The 23,737-nt window shown below is 41.7% G+C and overlaps 1 protein-coding gene across 1 annotated transcript; it reads left to right on the top strand.

Annotated features, from left to right (window-relative positions):
- Positions 1-2,488: 2,488 nt before the first annotated feature.
- Positions 2,489-22,894, top strand: LOC135407798 (uncharacterized). The gene is made up of 5 exons (XM_064643164.1): positions 2,489-2,651; positions 5,976-6,485; positions 6,847-6,947; positions 7,575-7,716; positions 21,541-22,894. Exons 1-4 carry the CDS (start codon positions 2,489-2,491, stop codon positions 7,623-7,625), a joined length of 825 nt encoding a protein of 274 aa, XP_064499234.1. The 3' UTR covers positions 7,626-7,716; positions 21,541-22,894.
- The last annotated feature ends 843 nt before the right edge of the window (positions 22,895-23,737 follow it).

Raw genomic sequence — 23,737 nt, 5'->3', positions numbered from 1 at the left:
GGGAAATAAGGACCCACTGCTCCTGTGGGTCACACTTGTTTAGAAAACTATCCAGCACTGATCCTGGGCAAGTTTTGTGCAAGGAAGTGAGGAGCTTGTTCAATGGGATGATATGGATAACTAGCTCACTGCTATATGCCTGTTCTCACATCACTTGAAGTCTAAAGGCACTGCATGGGGCTGCAGAGCACTGACTGTGGGTGACTGAAAGGGACACTCGTAAGAGTAAACCTACTATGGAGTGCCTACATCAATGGACAGGGAAAAGCTATGAATGTCATCCATCTGGACAGCTGTTAGGCCTTTGACATGGTTTTCTATAACATCCTTCTCCCTAAATTGAGGAGTTATGGATTTGATGGGTATCCATCAAATCATCCATTCAATGGATGAGGAGTTGATTGTTGGAAGAGATGAAGCAGAATGGCAAAGATATGAAGCATGGAGGAAAATCTATAACCCATAAATGGACACTTGTATACTGAACTGGACTCCTTTATACCGGATGTGACACCCCATGGACTTGACAGTTTTGCCCCAGTTCTCCCCAGTTCATTACTGTATTGTTGTATTGTTATGTATACTCCCAGTTGTTGTTTTTAAAATCACCCTCCATATTGTCTCCTTCTTCCCCCCACAGTTTTCCCGCCTTTTCCCTGTTTTCCCGCTCCTCTGCCTGCCATTGGTTAGTGTTTGGTGCAATGCAGAGGTAGCTGTCATTGGTCCATTCCCCTAGTTACACCCAAACTCCTCCCCTCCTTATCCAGTTGCCCAATCACCTTCATCCCTGAGTTGTCAGTCCTATGCTCCTCCCTAGCCCAAACTCCACCCTTAAACCTACCCTATATAAGTTGCTGTTCCCCGAATAAAGTTTGGCATTGCTCCTCGACCTCCACTGTGTGAAGACCCTGATTTGCAGTGCCCGATCCTATTCCTCTTCCCCCGGGTCGTGGCAGTTGATCAGATCACAGGATCACAGAATCACAGAATATGCTGAGTAAGAATAGATCATCTACAAGGATCATCAAGCCCAACACTTGGCCCTGCACAGGACCATTCGAGAGTCACACCATGTGCCCAAGAGTATCGTCCAAACACATCTTGAACTCAGACACTCTTAGCGCTGTGACCACTTCCCTGGGGAGCCTGTTCCAGTGCCCAACCACCCTCTGGGTGAAGAAGCTTTTCCTAATATCTAACCCAAACCTCCTCTGACACAATTTCAGGCCATTCCCCCAGGTCCTGTCACTGGTCACCACAGGAAGAGATCAGCGCCTGCCTCTCCTCTTCCCCTCACAAGGAAGTTGTAGACTGCAATGAGGTCTCCCCTCAGTCTCCTCTTCTCCGGGCTGAACAGACCAAGCAACCTCAGCTGGTCCTCATACAGCTTCCCCTCGAGGCTCTTCACCATCTTTGTTGCCCTCCTTTGGACATGCTCTAAGAGCTTAATATCTTTCTTATATTGTGGTGCCCAAAACTGCACACAATATTCAAGGTGAGGCTGCACCAGTGCAGAGCAGAGCAGGACAATCCCCTCCCTTGACCAGCTGGTGATGCTGTGCCTGATGCCCCCCAGGACACAGTTGGCCCTCCTGGCTGCCAGGGCACTGCTGACTCCTATTCAACTTGTCATCGACCAGGACTCCCAGGTCCCTTTCCATGGCACTGCTTTCCAGCATCTCATTCTCCAGTCTGTAGATACATCCTGGGTTGCCCCATCCCAGGTGCAGACCAGCATTTCTTGTTGAAATTCATCTGGTTGGTGATTGCCCAGTCCTCTCATTTGTTGAGGTCTCTCTGGAGGACCTCCCTGCCTTCGACAGAGTCAGCAGCTCTTCCCAGTTTTGTGTCATCTGCAAACCTGCTTAGTATCCTTTCCAGTCCTGTGTCTGTGGTCGCATCCAGAGGGTAGTGGTCAATGGCTTAATGGGTGGAAAGCAGTGACAAATGGGGTCCCTTAGGGGCCCATGTTGGGACCAGTGCTATTTAATATCTTAATCAGTGACACAGATAGCGGGATCGAGTGCACCCTCAGCAAACTTGCAGATGACACCAAGCTGAGCGGCACAGCTGACTCTCCTGAGAGATGGCATGCCCTCCCGAGGGACCTGGACAAGCTCAAAAAGTGGGCTCATGGGAATCTCTTGAGATTTATCACAGCCAAGTGCTACACCTGGGTTGGGGCAATCCCAGAAATAAATACAGACTGGGAGAAGAACTTACTGAGAGAAGTCCTGAAGAGAAGGACTTGAGGGTGAACGAAAAGCCAGACATGACCTGACAATGTGCACTTGCAGCCCAGAAAGCCAATCGTGTCCCGAGCTGCGTCAAAAGAGGAGTGGCCAGCAGGTAGAGTGATTCTGCCCCTCTAATCCACTCTGATGAGATTGACCTGGAGTCCTGTGTCCAGCTCTGGGATCCTCAGCACAGGAAAGACATGTACCTGTTGGAGCTGGTCTAGAGCAGAGCCACCAAGATGATTAGAGGGATGGAGCATCTCTCCTATGAAGACAGACTGAGAGAGCTGGGGTTGTTCAGCCTAGGGAAGAGAAGGCTTCAGGAAGACATCATTGCAGCCTGTCAGTACTTGAAAACGGCCTACAAGAAAGATGGGGACAAACCTTTTAGCAGGACTTGTGATAGGACAAGGGGTAATGGTTTTAAACTGAAAGAGGGTCAATTTAGATCAGATATAATTTTTTTTATGATAAGGGTAGCAAAACATTGGCACAGGTTGCTCAGAGAGGTGGTGGGTGCCCCATCTGTGGAAACATTCAAGGTCAGGTTGGTTGTGGCTCTGAGCAACCTGATCTAGTTAAAGATGCCCCTGTTCATTGCAGGGGGGTTAGACTAGATGATCTCTGAAGGTCCATTCCAACACAAAGTATTCTATGATACTATGATTTATTTATCTACCTGTACATACATGCAGACAGTGCACTGGTAAAATCAAGGGCGTATTAAATCAGGTTATGTTCAGTTAATGTGTTTTCTTGATAAAATTTCATAGTAAATCAAAGAGCCTAGATGCATTGAGATCATATCTATGGATGCCAGAATGCATAAAGAAGATTGAGAGCGGCTGGATTATATTACTGAATCCTACTTAACACTTCTAAAAGACGGGAGAGCATCAACACTCTTAATAAGGAAAACACTGGGCAGTGAGGGATGACTTCTCTTGGCTTACTCAGTTGCTATCTCTGGTGAATTTAGGCTATGCCATTTACTTTACTGTGTTTATCACTCCCTTGATTTCCCATCTGTTTGTTTCTTTTTTAACACTTATTTCAATCATTGTTTGGGTTATGCTGCAGACTGAACTTCAGAACATAAAAAATTATTTGTAAGGAATGGGCAGTATTATATTTCCAAAAAAGTGTATTTAATAATTCCCAATATCTACAAGTTCACAGCTGTTCATGTTCACATGCTGTTTTAGAAGGTAGCTGCCATGAATTAGCTAGCACTAAGTAGAAGTTCACTTTGCCATTATACAAAACTGTAGGTTACCTTTTATTACGGGAGATTAAATTCAAGCTATGTGGGTGAAACCTATCTCAGTAGCCTCATCTACCTTTTGGACTCCTGTAATACAAGATACACAGAGAGCTTTAGTGTCTCCATTACCAGAAGTCAAATAATGACCATTTAGAGGGATTCTATCATATTACAGGAAAACACCCCATGGTAACTTGAACCGCTACAGTCATTAAAACAAAATTCCTTGAAATATTAGTCCATTTTTATTATTTATGTGTTGACTTAACTGAGATTAGAAGATTGCTTTTTGCTTCTGTCTTAGTGAAAGATGAATAGTTTAATTTTCTCACTAATATTTTCAGTTGCATAACCCGGTGGAACCACAGCAGGTGTCCAACCCTCTCCTTAGCACTACCTCAATGTCATATTAATTTCCTGGTCATTTCCTGGTGACCACTTACTATGTCACTTAACTCTCTTGTCTTTTCAGTTTCTCAGGCATAGTTGTTTCTAAATGCTGGATGCTCATAACTTCTTTGCTAAATGGAGGGTGATAGCGGATCTTTCCCATCCCTCAATTACAGCAGTGATACCAGGAATGCTAGGATATGTTCAGGGACTGTCATTTCAGCTGTAAATACCTTCTGGAGGTCAGACAGTTCAAAGTCCACTGGGATAAAGGAAAAGAGCTTGGATTGCTAATGTGTTGTAGTGAAAAATCATTTTTTTGTATCTATCTCAGGCATTTCTCTAGTGCTTCTTTCAGCTGTGTACAATATATATGTCACAGACAAACTGCATGTATTAATATCACAAAAGCACGGCTTATAGTTATAGTCATAAAGCACAGGCATGATTGCAGAGACTTAATTCCTGATATAAATAACATGCACTAGAGAGTTTTACTAAAGACATGTTAATTTCTAGGCAATAACAATGCTCTTGAAGTTATGACCACTGCAGAAAATGTAAGATAAAAAGCCTGCCATATGTCTTGTCATTGCCCAGAATATAACAAAGCCTTTTCATTTTCCCCTTCTTTTAATCTTTTGTATGCTGGTGTTTTCCTCAGAGCTTGCTAGACTCTTTGGTCAAATACCAGTTTTACTGGCACATACTACTACAACTGCTGATGGGGCTACCCACAGAGACCACACAGAATGTTCGGGGTTAACAAGGCTTTTTGTGTGTGTAAAAATGCATTTCGTATTTCAAGATAGCTCTTCTTATGCATGCTTCTTAGATGGGAAAGGATGAGTTAACAAGAACAGCTGAAAAGTAAAAGAATGAAATACAAACCCATCTTTTCTCATCTAGAAAAATGTTTGCAAGAAAGAAGAGGTTTATTTCCAGGCTGAAATGACGTTCACACCGTGTTTGCTTGGAAACATCTTGCTCTTTCAATGGCATGCTTTGGTTGGTAAACAACCATTAAAATTCTGAGCAGATCTGCATAGCTTGCAGGAAAACCTCTCAAAACAGCTGCAGCCTCCTTTCAACAGATGGGAATTAATAATAGCCTTTGTTCTCCAGGTTCTTCCATTTTTACCCATAAAATGGGTGAAAGCTGCTTTTCCTACACCACTGGTGCCCACAGGAGCATGACCCCTCCTGTAGTGTGAGCTGTGGGTTGAGGATGAGCAGAGGAGGGTGTACATGGCACCGGCCTCTGTCTTTCCCCTCCCCCTTGCTGGCCCCTGCAGATAACAGTGTGGAGTCCAGCTGATACAGTGAAATGTGGACCCGCTTTCACCCCTTACCTCCCTCTCATCTCTCCTTTAGGTGCATTGAGGATGCTTTTGGTGTCTGCTATATCTCCAGAAGATGTGCATTTGGGACTGAGGGTACAGCTTGGTGCATGGCCAAAGTGCCACAGTAGGCTTGAGGACTTTCAGCAAAGGATGATGGTGCATCACCAGCATGGATGATAGGCTCATCCCTGCTGGCTAAGAGAAGGTGTCAAGTGGGGTGAGGCATTCCTGAGCCCTGGGCATGAAGTCAAGCCCTGGCCTCCGTAGGTGCCTGCACTGATGAGGGGTGAGGGCCTGCACCAGCAGGTGACTCTTGCTGAGCCCCTCTTTATTGACCCAGAATGTATTGTTTTGACTGCCACAGCTACAAATTTCTGCTAAAATGTCTGGCCAGGCCCTTTACCCTATGCTTGATAACTTTGCACTGAATTTTTGCCTCTCCTAATGGAAGAATTTCCAAGTATGTCTCTTGCTTTCCCAAAGACCCAGAGGCTGAGCTGGGTCAACATTTCTGTCACCTGGAGTCACCTCCATCCCTACTGCCTCCCTCCTGCCAAGCATCCCTGTGCCCTGGACTTTTGTCTTTACACCCTCCATGAACTGGGACCCGACTGTTGTAGAAGCCACCAGCCTGTGATGCCTCAAGACAGCACTGCCCCCTGAGACCACACGGCATTGAAAACAAGAGGGAAGCATGTGACATGCAGAGACAAAATGTTCTTGGCTCCCCAAGTTGATGAGAACCTGCCAAAAATCCCTTGGAGATCACAGAGTGCTGCAAAATCTTCCCGTTCAATAGCACTTTCCCACCCTCCCTGTACGGGAGGATAAACAAGCACTGCTCGGCACAGGCTGGGGGAGCGGTGAGGCCTCGAGGGTCTCCTGCCGGCGGGGCGGGGGGCAGAGCGGGGGGGGCAGTGTCCCTCACCGGCAGTCGCCGCAGTCCCCGCAGTCCCCACAAGCCCGCAGCAGCAGCCTGCGGCTTCCGCGTACCCCGCGGCTCCGCAGCCCCTGGAATCCCGCAATCCCCCCGCCCCGCAGCCCGAGGCCCCGCGGTGCTCTCCCCACTCCCCATTAGAGGGCGCTCCGCCGCCGCCTTTGTGCGGGGCGGTGGCTCCAGGGCGTCCCGGGCAGCCGCCGATCCCAGCTCTTGCTGCCGTGCGGACGCCCTGGCCGCAGCAGCAGTGCCACCCGCGGCCTGTGCCGCTTCGCTTAACGAGGTCAGCGAAGTTCTCTGTTACGACTTGTTAGGTGCGTTAAATGTTGTTAATTTGCTTCTGCTCCTGTGTTTAATTTCTGTTTAGGAACCTGAAACTTAGTGCTTCAATATTGTGATTACCCCTTCCCTCTGTTTTAAAATACAGAATGAACAAATCTTTCTTGCTGATTAGTAGAATCTGCAGAACACATCCGTGAACGACAAGCTTTCTATAGTGTAAGCTGCTGAGGTCTGCTGAATGTCTTTCTTACTGCCATTTGATTCAAGAGGAGGAAGGCATTTCTCAATCCTTTTTAATTTCAGTAATTTCCTTGCATTGTTTGGAATTGTTTAGACTTCTTAATTTTTTATGTACATGTTGATGACGTATGCCTCAAAATCTTTTTACTCCAGCTATTGTCAGATGCCCAACTGTACAAGGATGTGAGGTTCTAACTAATTCAGATGGCAGTACTGGAATTGTTGCGGAGAAACAAGAAGAGACTTTCTGCAGGGTAAAATCTCAAAGAGACTGAATTTTCTTTTCTCGTTCTCTTTGCCTATGAGTGTTCTGATATTATGCTATTTCTTCATACAAAAAAAAAAGTCATGGGTTATGAAAATTACAGCCACATGTATCTGCTCTTTTTTTTTCTTTCATAGTGAGATGAAAGCAGGAAGGATGCTTATGCTGCTTGATGATAAGTTGATTGAACTGTCAACTTAAGGACAATAGGAAGCATTTTGATGCAGCAGTGTGACATCTCTTAACATCTAGCAATATATGTGTATTGTGGACTAGCTAGGGATGTATCCTGTATTATACTTAGTAGGGAGCACCTCCACTTTCCGTTACTAGTGTATGATGTTTTGCAATCAGCTAAGGAAATAGTCTAGAATGTTAGACTTGCAGTATTTTGGGAATGCAAACAGTTCTCAGGTAAAACTGGTTTTGCCTATTTTCTCATGGCCACCAAAGCTGTTGCCCAGACAAGTCCCAGTTGTCCTCTAGATGCAAAAGTCTCCAAGGGATCAGCAGGGGGGCAGTAGGCAATTCAGACTGATCACCATGAGCGGCCATCTACTGCTGCTGCTCTTTTCTGATGACTCATATAATAGCCTTGTTTGGTTCCATTTTATAGAAAGAACAAACATTGCCTCAGTGGAAGAAAAAGGGAACAGAAGCAAACTGAAAATGTTTGTACTTTCTAAAGGAAGAAAAAGTCAAGATGTTGTCTTTCAAGGATGACTGTTCTTCGGGTACATTGGTTGGGATGCAATCAGGTACTGTGTCTGAAGTGCACTCAAGATAAATTTAATATCAGTTCATATTAGGCTTCCACTTCTTTTCAGATTCGTAAACATTTAGAGCTTAGACACATCACTTAGCTACCTGAGTCATAAGTTAGTAGAAATCAAAGAAATAAATCCCACATCCTTGCAAATTCCATCACAAGAGGCACTGAAAGTATGCATATGGTTTCCTTGTAATCAGTTTGCTAAAAGGAGAAATATATATGGAAGTGCAAAGAGAAGCTTGTATTCTCCCAAGCAGGAAGAATATTAGTTTACTGCGATACATATTCCTATTAACTTAATTGAGACCGGTTAAGTAAACACACTCATAGTATGCTTGCAGTACAGGACACATGTACAATATATAGCTTTTCGGGGACTTATAACTGTGAAAGGTGTTGCAAAACATCTGCTTTGCTTTACTGGAAAAGTCTGTTCACATTTCAGGGAAAAGTCCCAGAAGAAATGGTGAAAGAAGGAAAAACTGTATTTTTTGTATTTTCTGTTCTGCCTTAAAATTAAAGCAAAGAGTAAAACATATGAAAAAAGTTTCACTAGAAAGAATTCTGTCATAAAATGGAAAGTCTGATGGTTCAGGATCAAGAATAATAAAATCAAATAACCCAAACCAGTGAATAGTAGTTGAGTAATACAGGAATCCATGTATATAGAGTAATTAGGCAACTGATGATTTCAGAGAAAAGAGAAAAGCAAAGTGGATTGCCTCCATCAGGACAAATAGAAAGGATTGTAACAGTAAGCTGAGGAAATAGTAGTACTTAGTGCTTGGTAGAAAGTCCATCTCTTAATAAATTGGGATGGAATTTTAACAGAGACTTAGTATGGTTGAAACACTGAACTTGCTTTGTGTTCATCTGAACAAAAATAATACACAAAGTGGATGGGGAAAAAAAGAAGCTGTAAATGCAAAAGAAATAACCTAGAAAAAAAAAAGGAATGGGAACAAAAATATTGAAAATCTAGACGCATATGGGTCACCTGGATGACACACATCCTGAGGTGTTAAAGGTGCTGTTTCCTGAATAATTTTCTGTCACTTACAACTATTAGAAAACAGTGGGCAACTGTGGAAGTGCTGAAAGATGGAAGGAAAGGAAATACCACACTCCATTTCTAAAACAGAAGGCAAACAAATTCTAGCAATTCTATCTGGGTATATGGGACCCAGCTCTCCCCAAAAGGTAGAGCCTGTAGGAGCACTCCCTTCCCTTCTTTATCCTCTGTCTGTCTCAGCTCAAGGAAGCACCTCAGCTCCTCAAGACCAAGTTTACCTTAAATTATCCATAAGACTAAGTGTAAATGCTTATTTGGATCTGCACCCCTGAAAAGAAAATAATTTCTGAATATTTCTAAATTCTCAGATTTTTGGCAATGGAAAATGAAAATGCAGATACACAGGAGATGCTAGAGAAAGAGATGAATGGGATATAAATACTATTTTGCTTGATATTAAACATCCGGGATAAGCACAGCAAAATGCAGATGATCTGAAAACGAATAGAGTGAAAATATATTGGTGCAGTGTATCACAGTTTCAGGAGTAAAGCCAAAAATCTGCAGGATTAAAAAAACCCAACCCAAAATAACCCTATTCCTCAGGCAAGATGGTATTGATTTTGTCTTTTGTGTGCTGAATAAACTGGGGAGGTACAAAAGAAATAATGAGATTCATTTGCTATTTTTAATATGCAGCAATGAATTTTAGTCCCTAAAGTGCCTCAGCGGGTGAAGATGTGATTGTGGAATAAAGAGAGCCATGGAAATTCAAAATGATGAACAGCTCAACAAAAACTTACAATCTACTGGCATTATGAAGAATATCAGAATATTATTAATTGTGGTAATTTTTTCCCTGTTTCAAGAGAGCTCTTCTCTTTTGGGAATGTAAATATACTTGCTGCAGCTTTATTAAAGGGTTTTCATAAACTAAGTTTCATTAAAGAGAAGATCTGCAGCATTTCATCATGCCTCTAATGTCTGATTTGGACAGATCAGCTCCTTAATCTAAGCTTCTGATACTTGTGTAGCCCTGATTCAGGGAAGCATTTATATTCAGAAGCAGCCCTTACACAGACACAAGTGATTTTCTAAATGGGAAGGGCCTCAAAGACATATTTAAATTCTTGCTTGGCTCAGGGGTTGCTTGCTGTCTTTTGTGATGCTGTGAAACAGAAACAAAAGTGATGATTACTGAGGTATGAGCTGTGAACTGTAGCAGTTCCAGTTGGAGAAGCCCTGCTCTCTGAGCTTCTGACTTAATAATACTTAATATTATAATAATACTTAAGTATCTGTAACCCTGCTTTTACTAGGTTTGTTTCTTTTTCTTCCTTGAGAACCTAACAGTGCATAAAAACCCCAAATCCAACCAAAACCAAACAAATAACTCACACCAAAACTAAGGGCAGACACACAAATTTTGAGTTCAGCTGTTGAGTAGAAAGGAGTATCTCCAGGTCTGTCTTGGGAGAAATTATATCTTGTGGGAATAACACTGTTTCATGTGAGGAGACTTTCATTCAGCAGTGCTTTACTCCCATGGAATAACTCAGATGATGTCTGCAGAGCAAGATTTACTATCCTGGAAATCCAAAATTCCCTTTTTTCACTGCAGGCCAGGGTGAGGCAGGGAGGGTCTCCCTGGTGGTTCAGGCTGCGGTCTGCGTAGGAGCATCCCAAGGAAGGGGGGTTTGGCCTGCTTTAGAACATGGGGAAATACAGGGACACCCAGATGTGGGGCATGAAGCTGCCCCATTGCTGAAGGCCTGCAGGGGAGGGATGCAGGGCCAAGGAGTGCAGTGAAGTGGGAGCACTTCTGCTTCTGCCTCTCCATTTTCCCTTGTCTTGTCATCTCCTCCTCAAAGTGTTTCTCCCTCAGCCCCCGCAGAGTCACAGGAAGCCTCACCCACTCTACTTATTTTTGCCTGTTGGCATGTGGGCAGGTATACCTGTGTGCCTTAGCTCAGCACTGCATCATGGAGCAAGCACTTTTGTTCAGAGTTCTTTTTAAAGCTATTAAAATTTAAAAAAAAAAAGAAAAAAAAAAACAGAAAAAAGAAGAAAAAAAAAAACCATGCACCCTAAGCCTGAATAAGCAGCATTTCTATCATCTGTTGTCATGACACACAGCTGACGTGGGAACACGGCAGTAAGGCTGACTGCTATATGGGTTTAATTTTGGTGCAGAAATTTGCTAGAAGAAGCTTTCAAAAATATCTCTGGGTGGGAGGAAAACAGGTGGGTGCTGGTTATGTGTATGAAGCAAGAGGAAATAGTTGTCAGTCTTACCTAAGACTGACTTACTAAGACTTACTCTCTGACCATCAGCCCTTTGGTACCCTCACTACTCAACGGGGGAAGTAAATGGTACTATCTCTTGGTGCTCCTCTCTCCTTTTCTTCTTGAGAAGGTGCTGGTGAGCCATAGAGTGCAGGAAAACTTAGCATGGGGTGACTGAATAGAACCATGGTTGTCTTGGTCAGAACAACGCACCCTCCCTGTGTGGTTTCAGTAAAGATGTCTATACGGGAAGGCAATTGTTCATTGGAGCCAAACACCACTGAAATCCACTCAGTAGAGGCTTCTGTGCCAGTAGCATCTAAAATGACAGCTGACATTGGAGACAGGTGGTGAGTAGTGTATGGTCTGTAGGGACTCCTAGGCTAACCTAATTTCTGTGTTTGTCCATGTAGGTGGGTGTGTGTACTCAGTTCACCCTGTTGTTCAGGTGGTCCATTCAGCCCTGTGTACCTATGCGACATACACACTTTTGTGTCAAAAGTGTCTTTTCTGTCCCTCTTAATGTACCTAGGTAAGTCAGACCTAGTCTCGTTTTTAGACACTCCTGAGCTATCCCAGCTTCCACTGGATATGAAAGAGTGCAGGTATTCAGAAATATTCTCTAAAAATCACTATGCTAACCTATTTGAAGTTCATTTTCTTTTACTGCAATTACTTGCTATTAGTACATTTCTCATCTGTTAGTCATCTTGACTAATGACTTTACTCATCTGTACTAGTTTACTCACCCATTTCAATACTTTCCTAGATCACAGGAACATTTTGTGACTTAATTAGTCAGTTAGAAGCTCAGAGGTCTTTGAATGAAAAGTGTTATGTCTTATAGGAGCAAAATACTATGATTACATGACTGAAAACCATAATTTAGTATAGGGACTTTTTTTCTCCTCCATGAATGTTTGGACATCCATGATGACTATGATAACTAGATAACCATAGTGGCAAAACTGAAACCCCCAACAGTGAGAAGTTTGAAAGAGGACATCCAGTGTTGCAAATTGGTAGTGTGTACTGAGATAGATGGAGGGAGAAGAAGAAAACGAAGAGCTTGTTTGGAGAGGTGGTGCACTGGGAACAGAAGGACATGTAAGTCTGTGTGAGGAGAGTAATTCAGAGTGCCTCTTGTGGAGTAAAGCTTGCATCTAATGTAGTTATAAAGCCAAGGGAACCTATAGCATTTTACTTTGTCCCATTTTCATTGTGTTTCAACTCATTCTGAAAATCTGGCTTTTCCCATATCCGTACCTCTGTTTCCCCAATGTGTGAAATTGTCTCTTTAGGGGTCCTGAAGGAGAAACCTTGGTGAGTGGAAAATTTGATAGCAATATATCCTTTGCAACTTAGCTTTTTGGTTTTGGTCCTGTCTCTTTGTACTTCTTTGATTCTCCTGCTGCTTTCAGTTTCCAGCCTCTACATTGAATATCCCATAATGCGCTCAATAAAATTGAATAGTTTCCACTTAGAATTCTAAAAATGGCTTGCCATTTCCAGAAAGTGACAGTATCAATATTATGTTCAGTCTCTTATGCAAATTGCCACCCTGTTGCTACTTACAAAATCATCTCATATTTCTCTGAAATTAGGCTCCACATTCTTCCACTCAGATGCTCTGGAACTCCTGACCTTCCTACTGGAGGTGTGCAAACCATTGGCATTCACCTTGGTGCTGTCCAGAGTGGATCTTAATCATATAAGTTTATATGAGTGGTATGAACAGTCATCCACTGGGGAACTGCTCTTGCTGTCCTCCCCTTTGCACATTAAGGGAAAAAAAGAGAACCAGTATAATTTGTCTGAATTCTTGTCACATTTTTTTTTCTTTTCTGTCTTCTTTTTTTTGTGTCCTTTCTTTTCCTGTCTAAATTTTAGAGAGCTGGGAAAAAAATCAGTACTGAGTTTGTCACTGGGGAAATATAGCCATCTGGGAAAAGTATAAGCTCTGGCTGTAGGGGTGATCTAGCTTCCCATGCTAAACAAAGGCACTGATTTTCTCTTTCTCCTAGTTATTGCACTTAACATAATTTTTTCAAGCCACCTTGAAAAAACAGCCTGGAATAGCATTCTTCCTATATAAACAACTCTATCTTTAGTAGAAATATGGCTTTCCTTTACGTGAGTAGCAGCCATGTGCTCTCAGTCAGAATACCCTAAATGAGAAAGGACTCAATTACATTCTTAAGAAGCACATTTTCTTTGTATGCTGTCTGCTCCAAACTGAAGACAAAATGACTGAAGACAGCAGATGTCTCAGAGATATAAATGCTCGCCAACCCTGAATCAAAGTCCCATCATAGTTGAATACCCTGCTGTATAGAGACAATATTGACTGTCTTTGTGTTTGTTTGGTTTTTGCGTAGGGGGTTGAAAATGCTAGTGAGGTTTAAACACCTCTTTAGAGTCATTACAAGATATTGTGCAAATACAGTTATTTTTCCCTGGTAAGCAGGCATGAAATGCACATTTGCTTATCAGAATGGAACAGTTCCAGGGGAGGCCTTGATGTCTGTCAGGTGAATCATCTAATCTCCAGATTTAATGTATTGAACTGGGTAAATAAGTAACTTTTTGGAGATGTCTAAATATACATTTCCCTGAGAGAGTAATGTGCTGGTTTAGAGGTAAACCAGCAGGAGAAATGAATAACTCAAAAGAGATTATAAATCGGAGTTACAATTTAGTAAAAATAATACAATAAATACAATTATACAGAGAAACAATTGGTTTTAACCCACAAAACCCAGATGTATAACCCAGCACCCTGGGGCATGAACAGAGTGGTGTTCGTTGGCCCTTGTGCTGAGCCCCATGTGGTCCCCCTGAATCCAAGGTAAGAGAAAAGGAGGACATTGGTGAGAGTGCTGGTTGCAGTCTGGTCAAGGGTGGTGATCACAGTCTGGTCAAGAGTGGTGGTTGCAGTCCGGTCGAGGTTCTGGTCCTCCTCTGGATCTGACGAGTAGGCCCAGAAGTTCCAAGACCCCAAGGTTATATACACTCAAGTTCCCAGTACCTCCCCCAGGGCGGGGAGTTCCACATTGGGTGATTAAGAGTCATGAGATATTTTTGGAATCCTTGGTGGCCCATTAGCAGACATGACCCCTAGGCTGGGCATGGAGGTGCTAATGACTTCCTGGAGGGGAGTCATCACACCTGAGTCACTGGTGTGAGAATAGGAACATCCTCCTATCTCATAGGCTTCCTAACATCCAGCTTATAGCCTGAGGGGTCAGGTGTGCTCTGAGCAGCTGCTGCAAATGGTCTATTGTTAACAGTTCCTGGGAAATGACACAGAGGGTGTAGAATACACAGTTTGGGTTACACCCACACAGTGATGAACTGGTTCCGGCTGCTCTAACTAGGACAAGTAAATAAATCATTCTTATATGAAGATTGCTATTTTGTTTAAAAGGTATAATCACCTGAATAAATAATTGTGATATAACCACATGGTGAACACATTAAACATACTTATTTCCAACATTCTTCAGTGTAAAGATGCTTATTGCCAAGCTGCATCAGCCATTTAAGCTTTAATAATCTATCATAAGGTATTTTCCCCACCTACTTAAGAAAAAAAGAAAAGAAACAAACTTTACAGTCAACAAAACAATCATACCTCTTAAGAGTGTTTGTTATAATATAACCTGACAAAAATAATGAAATAAAATGCAAAATCAACTCTGTATCCTTAATTCACCCCTTTGTGCTTTTCTTTGTTATCATGCAGAAGAACGCAGCCATTTTTGCTGTGAATCTTTGTGACACTAAGCTTCCCAGCTGCATTTTCAATATGACTTATTCTGGCTGTTAGCTGCCTCCAGAACTGTTACAATAAGTCATCTAGTCCATCTCTGCCAAAGTGCAATTAATCCCTACTGGACATTTACAAGGGCTTATCCCACCTGTGTAAGTGCCCTCTGTAAGCTGACTTTCTCTTTATCTTTGCTTTATTATTGCATTATTTTTCTCCCTAGGAATATGTTAAAAAGATAGATTTGATCAGGATCTTTCCCCCGATTTCATTAATTTTGTACTAAAAGGGTGTTTGGTATTTCCCTGCAGCTGCATGATGTCCTTTGCTGTATTTACCTTTCTGTCCCAAAAGTTAGCATCTGGAAGCATCTCTTCTCTGACTCTCTGGAGCAGGGCAAGAAGTACTGCCCAGCCTTTGACCTCAGTTTTGGGATGAGTCCTTTACCTCCACTTTCCCCTTGCAGGGCTGTTGTGTTTTGCCACTTGCTTGGGAGTATGATGTCCTTAGTTTATCTACCTGGCTGGGCTCCTTCAGTTCCCAGTGCCAACAGGCTTAGTGTTAAAATCCAGCCAAGGTTTATTCTGAAAGTGGTTTGAGGTCCGATATTGTCCATCTCTTTCTGCCTTTGTTTACAGCTGCTACCTTAAAGATCCTGACTGAATTTGAAAACCCTTGTGATGACTTGAACTGAAGGCACGTGCCTAGGGTACATTTTTTCTCTGAAAAAACATTCAGGCTATTTTGCATTTGGAATCTTTTCCCACAGCAGGGGATCTGAAGACCCCAAACAACTTTTGCCTCACCAGCCCCAGCAGCCTTGTCCCTTCCTGACCCGGGTTCTTCCCTGGGAAGCACACATGACATAACTTGGTTGTGATTGGTGCTGGTAGCGTCTTCACAACTGGCTGCTGCAATGGTTTACAGGTTCTGAGAGAGGCACAGATGCTCAGAAAAGATCGTGTATGGCAGAATCACATGCGGCCATGTCAGACCAAGCCTAAGAGAAATTTCCTGCCTTGCCCGTTTTGGCATGTAACCACTTGTCCAGGCCACTTCTTTCTCAATTAAGCAAGTGAATTTTCACCTTGCTCTCTGTGTTCTCAGTGATTTTTCCCTCCTAAATTTAATTTTTCCTAAGTTGGAGTGGGAGAATAGAAGGAAGAAGCAGTGAAGGTATTTTCAGAACTTTTATTTTCATTGATGTCTAATATGTAAATTATGAAGAACACTAGTGGAAATATATTTATTAAAAGTAGGTAGCAGTATGACTTGGTACAGCCAACCATCAAGAAACAGATGATAGCATACCACTGTAGAGTCCACTCTGTTGTTATGAAGCTGGGAATAAAATGTAATATTTAGGAACAGCCTTTAACATTTCCTTTATTTTATTTCCCTAACCTTTAACTGTGATGTGAAACTGAGCTGGGAAGGAACTGCTTATTAGCCTTGCTAAGGGTATTGTTCGTAGCAATTCTGAACAGCTTTGCTGTCATCCAGAGGACTGAACCAGGCAGAGGCTGATTTTGGAGACTGTGATGAAGCAGAATCAAACTGCAGTTCTTTAATATCGCTTGAGTCTGAAAACAAGTATCTGGAGCTCAGATTCTCAATTATTTCATATTTATAGAGAATTTTGCTCGGATATCTTGATTTTACTGATAGTACAAATATTTAAATGCTAAGCACAAACACTTATATTGCTAATAATAATATAATGACAAATGGAGAATAAAAGAACTGATCTATCTGTCCTTACTTAGACAACTGAGCATGTTTTTTTCTGTTTATTATCTTACATCTTTTAGTGCTGAGCAGACAAGAGTAATTCATAAGCATTTGCTTCATTATTTACTTTTTTAGAGCACAGTAGCCTCCCCATTCTGCATGTGCGTAAACCAAAAACAGAGGCAGTGCCTGTTTGTCTAGCATTCAGATAACTGAAGCAGGAGCCAGGCTGCTTTCTCTGACACAGGTGTAGAGCAGAACAAAATTAATTTCAGCAAGCCAGTGCCAAAGAGCACCACAGGTGGGAATATCACCATTTTCCAGCCACTTCTGGTTACACTTGCATTGTGATCTGGACCTAGTCTATGCAGGGACAGGACCTGCAGGAAAGTTAATGAATTTCTCCTTTAAATGTGTTGGTTAAATTGCATTACCTCACTCAGGTGACTTTTTTTTTTATTTCATTTAAAGTAGGCTTTAATTCTGTTTCTTTTAATCCACTTTGCAATGTAATATGGTTTACCTGATCCAATTTAAATCCACACCTTGAATTAGCTCAGTTTACCTTTCCTCAGCATCCCCTCGTAGGCAGGACCTAATTTTGTCTTCTAAGTCTTGAATCTGTATTCCCCACATAGGCAGGTTCTTATTTTGTCTTTTAAGTCTTGAAGCCGTATTCTACCCTCTCTTCTCAGCGTCAATGGGAGATTTCTGCGCTTTGCAGATTGCTACGTGCCCTGCCATCACACAGTTAATATAACCAGCTGTTAAAAAGGTCTATGATATTAGGAGCTTTTGTCTATACAGAGTTACTTAAAAACATGGTGATTAAAAACAATGTGTGAAGGAACAGGCAGAGATAATAATTCACAGAGTAACAATTATGAAATTGTGGAGTAATTATAGCCTGCAAAACCCAAAAAACCAACCTGTGGGACTTGTGGCAATTTCATTAAGGTGAGGGACTGAAAAGAGGGTGTGAATATGGGCTTTTAAAAATTGTTTTCTTGGCACAGGGATGTGGAGGATGTGGGTTTGCACTTGGTGGCAGTGCTGTCCTGCCCTGCCAGCAGCCCTGGTGGCCTGGGCTACGCTGCTGCCTGCAGAAGACATGGAGAGACATGGAGAGAGATTGATGGCTCTGCCCCCACCAGGGGCTAATAACCTGCCTAATATTGTTTTACTAATTAATTTTAAATATTGTTCCTCTGTTCTGATAGAGCTCTGATGTTTTAGAGCTTTGATTTCTGTCTAAAGGACTCTTTAAAAAGAAAAAGATGAAAGGAGCTGGTGGAAATGGGTGAAAATGTTTGTAGTTATTATAGTAAGTCATCTCTGTTATTCAGAGTCCCTTGAGAGTAAGGATAGATGGTAGAAGGGAAATGGATGGGATATCTTAGGTCCGTACTTGGTATTTAATTTCTGCCTGGCACAACACTGCCCCTCATGACCCTGTTTTTTCCTGCCCTTCTTCCCCTTCCTTTCTCCTTCCTTTTCTTTGTCCTCCCCTTTCTTTCCCCTTCCCTTCTTCCCAAGTAGGCTGTACTCCTGCAGGGGAAATGCCGTGACGTTCCCACTCTTATCTTTGATATATTGAAAGCAAGGAAACACCTCAGCCTAACAGCAAACACCCATTGCCAAGACATTTATTGATTCTCCCTTCAGCTCTCCAAAAGAACAGGACAACTGCTGCTGAAGGTCAGGTTCATTGCAAGGTTAGCTGTCAATGGCAGCATCAGAAAACACAGGTTGCTCTCAAAATGAGGCTCTGGTCCTTATGAGACTCACCAAAATTATGAAGATGAGTATACCAGACCTGAGCTGTTGCCTCTCCTTCAACAAAACATGCATAGCACTGTAGGCGTTGGAAGGGGAAATAAAGTGTCCTTCAAATGACCTGTGCAATGGGAATCTTGCATTTAGATAGTGTCCTTACTGACTGTGCTAGTAACAGATGAGAGTCCTCTAGCATCTCTTCAGGATGAACTCACTGATGGCCTTGCAGCATATGGTGACACAGACCTACTCGTCCTTCTTATCTACTGGAATAAATGAGAATGAATGTGGTGTGGTCAAGTCTCGCAATTATATTATGAATTTCATAGCAGCATTTTTCTCAGTGCTTCAGTCTTCATTCACATGTCAGGTAGAGAAGCTCATCTCTGTTCTTTCAAAGGGAATGTGTGGCTTTTCCACTTTGTGTGGAACAGATTGAAAATGTGAAAAACAGAGGCTTTGATTGCAGGAAACAAACTTCTACTGTTTGTCTAGGAAAATGCAAGGCACTTTAGTCTTGTGATTTTTGCAGGCCTCAGAGACCACTGGTCAAGATTAGTGGAGTTGTCTCTGTTTCAGCTGCACAGACACATTTTTAGCATAACGAAGTAAGATGTGCCAGACTCTGGAGCTGCTCCCTCAAGGTACATTGGTTGTAATGTGCTCTGGTGGAAAGAACTGTGTAATCAGAGAATAATAATATTGGCACTAAAAAAGAAAAGGTGGGTCAAATCTGACCATGTGTAAGTACAAGATGGAAATAGGAAGCTTGGTAAAAATTAGAGTGGAGAGAATCTGGAAGTTCCTTGTAAAAGCAGCAAGAGAGGGAAGTTAAATGGTTTTTAAATGCACTTGTTCCCCAGAAGAAAGTGAGGTTCACCAGACCAGACACAGTGACACGAGACAGATCTATATCTACTCATAATTGGAGATTGATTATGCACCATGCAAGTTCATACTCCGTTCTAGGTGCAGAGGTTAAATATTCAATGCTCAAATGGTCCAAAAGCACACAAATCATCTCCTTACCATGACACACAGTGAAAGATGAGGCTGATGTGGTTTCTGTGGCTGCCTGGTACAGTTCATGCAGCAGCAAACATTGTTCAGGGATATATCTATCGACAGAAATGAGCTTCATTGCTTTTACGGTTCAGTGGAGCTCCTGATCAGCCCAATCTCAGTAACGAGCAAAGGCTGTGAAATAACTTGTGTCCTCTATTAGAGACAAACAAGCAAGAACACCACCACTTAAGGAAGCAATATAAATAATGAATGAGTAGAGAAATATGGTCCTTTCTGACAGAAATGATGCTGGTTTTAATTTGTGTTTATGGCACCTAAAGTAATGGGCACATGAAATATGCATGGAGAGAGAGAGAGAACCGGGAAAAAAAATCCCCGCAGAACTCAACCACAATCCCCTGGATCCCAACCAAAACTTGCAATGGGAAAAATGTAATGAGGTAAAAAGAAAGCTCCTGTAGGAAGAGAAAATAACAAACACTGGAAAAATAAAGGGCATGTCTTTCTCTGCTGCCAGCTACACTACTAGGAAATCAAAATACTTTTTAGGAAATGAGCTCAAAGTGTTAAGATTGCCTAGTGAGACAGTCTTTAGCATTTGGTATAATGAAGTCAAATCTTCATGGGGGGAAAGATAGTGTTTCAGTGCTGCTTGTGTACAGAAAGTCCTTGTTTAAAATATCTGAATCCCTCTTTCAGGACTCATTCAAGGTGGCTTTCTTCTAAATATAAGAATAATATGCCATGAATCGCATTAAAATAAGGATAGGTTCATCATCTTGAATCTTTCTCTGGAAAAGTAGTTTAAGTTTAGTGAATTTTTTCCTGAAAAACATTTTAGAAATTTGTAAAGTAAGGACTAAAATGATTTTAGCTTTCATAGCTGAAATTACTTCTTCCTGGACTTTTTAAAATTTACAAGATCTACAGAAGTGTTTATGTGTCTGAATATGATGAGTAGGGCTGTAAAACTGTACATTTTTTTTTCAATTGAGCTGCTGAACAATAATGTCCCAAGCCTGCAATCAATCAGACTGATTAGAGGATGTTTTTTTTCCTAGAACAATAGTGCCAATATTTTTGTCTGAGCTTGGCCATAGAATGCGATTGCCCGAAGTAGCACATATGATTTTCATCCCAGGAAACAACACACTTTTCAGCAGTGCTTGAAGTGGAATGGGATTATGTACTTGAATTTAAAAAGTGGATTTTTCTAAATTAATTTTTCCACCAAAGTGAAATGGAAGCATAAATTTCAGAACAGGACTTCTACATATCGTAGCAAGACTCTTGTACTTTCTCTTCAACAATTGCCTAAAGCCACGGGGCTAGAACACCCCTGCATGTATGTGACCTGTCTATCAAAATTGCATCTCCAAAGACTGTCTTATCCATCAAGATGTTATAGTTATGGATCATGGAAAGGCTGTACTGAAAATGGTTGGTTCCAAAGGAAGTGAAATTCTCTGAGTAGGTGAAAGGTTATAATAAAGAGAGAAAGAAAAAAAGCTCCATAACAAGAAGAAAGTCAGAGACAAAACTTGCTAAGAGTAAGGATGACAAGAGAGTAGATGTCCTGATTATCAAGTGTCCATCACTGAGATGGTAGAAGAAGTCAGAGGGCAATTTCTGTCCAACATGACTTTGGCACAAACAGTTCTTCAGGATCATGACATTAACAGGCATGTGGGCAGAAGATGAAGGAGAGTGCTTGCAGTTCCCTTTCAGACCACTGGTTCAGTGAGCTAATGAAATGACCCTACTGCTTGAGAGTTCATGAAAGTAGTCAAGTTGTGGGATTGCCCTAACAGTACTTATCTGAATTAATGTGACATCTAAGTCAGAATGGTGCTGTGATTTTCAGTGCCCAGCTTACAGGGTGTAGAGAGTCTTTGTATAAATCCTAAGTATGTTTGCTTCCTCCTTGGTTGAAAGATTTTTTCTATACAGAATGGAAAAGCATCAGGAGTCAAGAGTGAGCAGAGTTGTATTGGACACAAGAGAGCGCAGGTGGGCGATGAGTGCAAGCCTAAGCTTACCTGGTAGTTTTGGCTGTTTCAGGGCTCTGGTGACTATACTGACAGGTGAAAGTGGATAAGTTCCTTTGTGTTTTGTTACGTGACCCTAAAAACACATTTGCATCTATCAATTTTTTTTTCTCAAAGAGGTACTTTAAGTACTCATGAACTATTGTGTCATTTTTGTTTCAGTTGAAAGTCCTCTGCACATCCCATCTGAATCTGCTGAGAAGTCTGGCCACTCAAAACCTGCATTTTCCAAAGAATTTGCTGAAAGATGAAACAAAAAATGGAAAAAGGTCCATCTCTAGTGACAAAAGCATTTGTTTGCAAGAACTTCTCACAAATGGCACAAGAATTCCCTGTTAATGTCTTTGGGTCAGATCCTTACATGATACACCTTAGATTTTATCTCTATATAACTCAGTCTTTCTCTTTTATTGATGTTTCAGAGATTCTCTTTGAAGTGCCTCCATTTGCACAAAAAATGGACTGAGGCTATAGCCATGCCAAAATGTATCAACAGGATATAGACTTGGATCTTGAGCTGGTGGAAGTCAGTGTATCTCCATGATTTAAATGGTTTATACAGGCATTAGCTGGCATGAAACACGTATGAATTTCAGTAAGGACAAAGGAAGAGCTCAGCATTCCTGCACAAGGACTTCCAGACAGAGATTTCTCATTCTCACCTGTTTCTTTTTCAAAACAGTCCTCAAAATCCATTTGGTGACATTCAGCAGGTCCTGGATGACAAGCATTCTATCAGAAAAGCCTCAGCAAGCCTGAAATTTACTGAGTAGGTAAGGAGGGCTGTGAGGAAGAGCCCTTGCCAGGGCATAAAGATGGGAAGCATAAGCGGGGAAAACTGTTCTTTCCTCACATGCTGACTTTTGACTATGGATTTCATACTCAAAGGCCTTTTGAGCAGAAGTGCAACATAAATGAAAAAATCCCAAACTACTGGTAGAAATTTTATGTGCCCCTTAGTTGTTCTTCAGAAGGATCTCTGTACAATGAGCATGGATCAGACCTTACTAAGGGAGATATATGCCTTATGTGATAAGGCAGGCATTACCATGGACCTGCAGGACTAGGCCCTGTCCTCCCCCCCTCCTCCCCTCCACACTCACAGTAAGTTGGTTCTGACCCATATCAGTAATTCAGTGAGATTTGGATCCAGTGTCTCACAACTGTGTTTCAGCTTAATACTTTTCAGACAGAGCAAAGAAGTAAATAGACACCACAGCCCCAGTTGTATCATGCACAACTCTAAAATAAGCAGATCTTTCTTTGATAAATCACTTGAATTATTTGAATTTTGGCCATGAAACTGAGTCTTTGTGGAAAAAATTACTTTTTCTTTGCAGTGTGGAGACAGAATTTCCTAGAACATGGGCAGGGCAAGAGCTAAAATCCCTGATGAGTGTTATTAAGGACATTGTTATGAAATATAATTCTTTGTAGTTCTTTGGAGGAAGGATTTTCATGCCACAGAGATTGTACTATTTAAACAGCTATTTTAATAAAAGCACATCCAAATGTATCTGTTTGCCAGTTTTCTCTCCTCTTTTATGGAGCAGGAAGTTTGAGAATATATGGTTTTTGAAAAGCCTATGTGGAAATTGCACTAAAAGGACTTGCTTTGAAGAAATGGCATTCTTATATTTTATCATACTGAAGTAATGAATTGAAACACAAGGTTTCACTTCCATATGTTGATTCAACACAATTTGCTTCTCAAACATTTCTTCTACCATCACAAAAATCAGAACATCAGTAACATCAGAAAATACCAGCACTGTCCCCCAAAATACAAAATGTCTGTGTGATCCCATTATCACTGGGAAAATGTTCTAGTGAAAAGTATTAGCCATAGTCAGAGTTCTTAAAAAAATTTTCCCACTGACTTTAACTCTTTATTACTTGCCAGGAGAGGAAATTTTACTTTTTTTTTTTTTTTTTTTTAATCACAAAATCTTGTATCACAGTTCTTGCTCCAGTTATGTGCAGAGAAAATTGAAAATGTAAAAACATTCAAAGTCTGCTGAGGTTCTGGAGTTTACTGGGGAAAGCTGACCTTTTGCGTGTGGGATGCACGCATCACACAGAAATTTCAGATCGGCACCAACTTCAGCACTGATTTTTTTCAGTTCAGCTGCTGATTGGCCATAAGCTACACTAAACCTGCCAAATTCATTTCCCAAACAGGCCCAAGTGACTGGCCCTGACTCCATGCAACTGCAAGGATGTAAGGTGTGCACACTGCCAATTTCATCATGCCTTCTCCCTAGAAACTTGCTTGGCATTAGGCAGCTTATGACTATCAAATATTTATCCTGTTGTCAGAAGACAAAGCAAGGACTAATTGATATTTTCTCTAGCAGAG

The sequence above is a fragment of the Pseudopipra pipra genome, chromosome Z (assembly GCF_036250125.1).
Source record: "Pseudopipra pipra isolate bDixPip1 chromosome Z, bDixPip1.hap1, whole genome shotgun sequence".
In the NCBI taxonomy this organism is placed as follows: domain Eukaryota; kingdom Metazoa; phylum Chordata; class Aves; order Passeriformes; family Pipridae; genus Pseudopipra; species Pseudopipra pipra.
This window is presented reverse-complemented; position numbering and strand designations above follow the sequence as displayed.

Bases quoted from the DNA above. Each gene is read 5' to 3' on its own strand.
- LOC135407798 (XM_064643164.1), top strand. From the start codon at position 2,489: ATGGAGCATCTCTCCTATGAAGACAGACTGAGAGAGCTGGGGTTGTTC. The intron at 6,486-6,846 runs GTGCGTTAAATG...TTTTTACTCCAG, and splicing joins TCTCTGTTACGACTTGTTAG to CTATTGTCAGATGCCCAACT. The intron at 6,948-7,574 runs GTAAAATCTCAA...TCCATTTTATAG, and splicing joins AAGAAGAGACTTTCTGCAGG to AAAGAACAAACATTGCCTCA.